This window comes from Erpetoichthys calabaricus, chromosome 8 (assembly GCF_900747795.2).
Source record: "Erpetoichthys calabaricus chromosome 8, fErpCal1.3, whole genome shotgun sequence".
In the NCBI taxonomy this organism is placed as follows: Eukaryota; Metazoa; Chordata; class Cladistia; order Polypteriformes; family Polypteridae; genus Erpetoichthys; species Erpetoichthys calabaricus.
Window position 1 is genome coordinate 25780924 of NC_041401.2, and position 2736 is coordinate 25783659.

At 42.3% G+C, this 2736-nt stretch overlaps 1 protein-coding gene across 1 annotated transcript; it reads left to right on the forward strand.

Moving 5' to 3' along the window:
- The first annotated feature begins 373 nt into the window (after positions 1 to 373).
- LOC127528896 (piggyBac transposable element-derived protein 3-like) lies at positions 374 to 1615 on the forward strand. The gene has a single exon (XM_051930472.1). The coding sequence runs from the start codon at positions 374 to 376 to the stop codon at positions 1613 to 1615; it is 1242 nt and encodes a 413-aa protein (XP_051786432.1).
- The last annotated feature ends 1121 nt before the right edge of the window (positions 1616 to 2736 follow it).

Consider the following 2736-nt stretch of genomic DNA (forward strand, 5'->3'; position numbering starts at 1 on the left):
AACGAAGCAACCACGTGATCCGGGGTACATTCACAGCAGACTTGAGGTTGTGCGTCACAACACTTCCGCGAAAGCGGCCATGTGCCATATAGCGTGTGGGCGACAGGTTGTGCTTTGTGTCTTTGGAGGCAGCTTCTGATGTTCCCTACCTGTGACGGCGAGTCTGGACATTTTGTGCTAGTTTGCTGGGACGGAGAGATTGACGCAATGTAAGTAAACTATCTAACTCTCCGTATTGCTAACTTGTATTCTAATCGCACTTACATAGACGTTATTCTGCGACATTTTCCACTGTCCTGTGAATAGGACATTGGGATGATCGCATGCCTATATCTAAAGCGCACCTTATTTATCTTTTTTTGCGTAGCAAGACATGGCAAAAAGGTGCATCACCCTAGATGAAGTGTCACAGCTTCTGGAAGACTGCGAGGAAAAATACTCGAAAGCTACTGTCTGTGTGCTACCGCCAAATACCAGTCAATTGTCAGACGAAGATGAAGGGGATGAGGACGTTGCCAATGCAGGAAATGTAACTGTTGCTGATGTTCCGGGAGAGCTAGAAGTCGAAATGGTTGGAGAAGACATGGAAGACGACACATTGTTTGAAAATGAGGGGGATGACGCTGAAACGGAAGAGAATCAACCATCAACAAGTTCTGCACCTCCAGCGAAACGGCCAAGGAAGAAGAAATGTCCTGCGCCGTCCTGGACAAAGCAGAAGAAGCCAGTCTTCCCAAAGACATCTGCTCTGAATGGACAGGCCGCCGGTGTTGCAGAAAATAATCTGAGACAAACTTTAGCCCAACATAATCCTGTGCAACTCTTTGAGGAGTTCTTTTCGCCAGAGATATATGACCTAATCTGTAAAGAAACAGTTCGCTATTCAACGGATTTTAGGAATGATCATGAATTTCATACATCAACTGAAGAAGTGAAGGTCTTCCTTGGGATTTTGATTATAACTGGATATCATAAAGTCCCGTCAGAAGCAGACTATTGGAGTGATGCAGAAGATCTTGTCGTACCTATTGTCAAGAATGCTATGTCCCGAAACCGATTTCAGAAATTGAAAAGTTATATTCATTTTGTGGACAATTCTACTGCAGACAGCAACATAGGTGACCAATCATTCAAGGTGAAGCCGTTGTTTGAACTCTTGAATGAGAATTTCTGTAAATTTGGCTATTTTACACCCAATATCAGCATTGATGAGATGATCGTGAAATATTATGGGAGAAACAGCCTGAAACAATTTATAAAGGGAAAGCCGATCAGATTTGGGTATAAATATTGGGCCATTTGCTCCAGCGAAGGATACTGTTACACCTTCACATTGTATTGTGGAAAGGAAACAACTGCAACAGATGTGCCACTTGGTTCTCGCGTTGTCTTGAATGCTGTACAACATATTGCAGATCCAAGCAGCTATGCTCTGTATTTTGATAACTTTTTTACAAACATGGATCTGCTCTCTCAACTGGCAGATAGAGGATTTCGAGCAACCGCTACCATTAGAGAAAACAGGATCAATAGAACATGTCCAATGAAGTCATCAAAAGAGATGAAAAAATCAGATTGTGATGCCAGTGAGTACGTCTATGACAGAACATCATAGGTACTTCTCGTGCGTTGGCACGACAATAACATTGTAACAGTTGCCACTAATCATGACTCTATTGAGCCGCTTCATGATGTCAAGCGACGTGTAAAAGGCCAGAAAGAAAAGAGCACAGTGAAAATGCCTAATTTGATATATAATTACAATGCGTACATGGGCGGTGTTGACCATCATGACTGGCTTGTTTCAAAATACTGTGTTTCTATACGTGGAAAGAAATGGTACTGGCCCCTGTTTACTCGCTGCATTGACATGGCAATAGTGAATGCGTGGATTCTGCACAAAAGTATCCATGGTGGAAATGCCATATCATTGAAGGATTTCAGACGAGCAATTGCCATAGTTTATTTGAAGACCACTGTCCAACGCAAGCATGCAGGAAGACTCAGGGTGCCCAGACTACCAACAGGAGCTGACATGATGCGATACGATGGCGTGGGACATTTTTTGATGCAGAGGGATAAACAGCGTCGCTGTCAGCGTGAAGGATGCAAAGGCAAGCCTAAAACATATTGCAACAAGTGCAATACAACACTTTGCCGTACTTGCTTTCAGCCATTTCATGATAAGTAGTGTTGGCATTTGGACTATGATTCCTCTTATGTTTGGTAACTTTCTTGTAAGGACATAATTGTGAGCAATAAATGTATATGTTCTCATATTGTACATAGAGCTTCTGTTATGTGAAGTCATCCCAGTGTCCTATTTAGAGGACAGGCTGTATCTACATAAGTAAACAAAAAGAAACATGATTACATGGTTTTTCTGTTCCAGGGACTCCAAATGACAATAACTTTACAACGGAAACAAAAAAATTTAAAAAAAATTAATTTGGGAGATAACGGGTGCTAAAAACTAACTGGTGCTCAATGCTGCTGAGACTAACAAAAATACAACTAGCCATTGGCTAATGTGAGGATGCTGTGCACAGTGGTCAGGTTTTAGGTTCGGAGCTCTATCTTGTGGATCTCCTAAATGAGACACCTCCTTTTGGGAGTGCCCTGCTTTTATAGCTAGTGTACCAGAAGGGGAAATGTCAGTAGCCCTCGCTAAGCGTCACGGGTGGGGATTGATTTGTTTCGAACCCAGTTTTGTAAAACTTGACTTACTTGTATGGA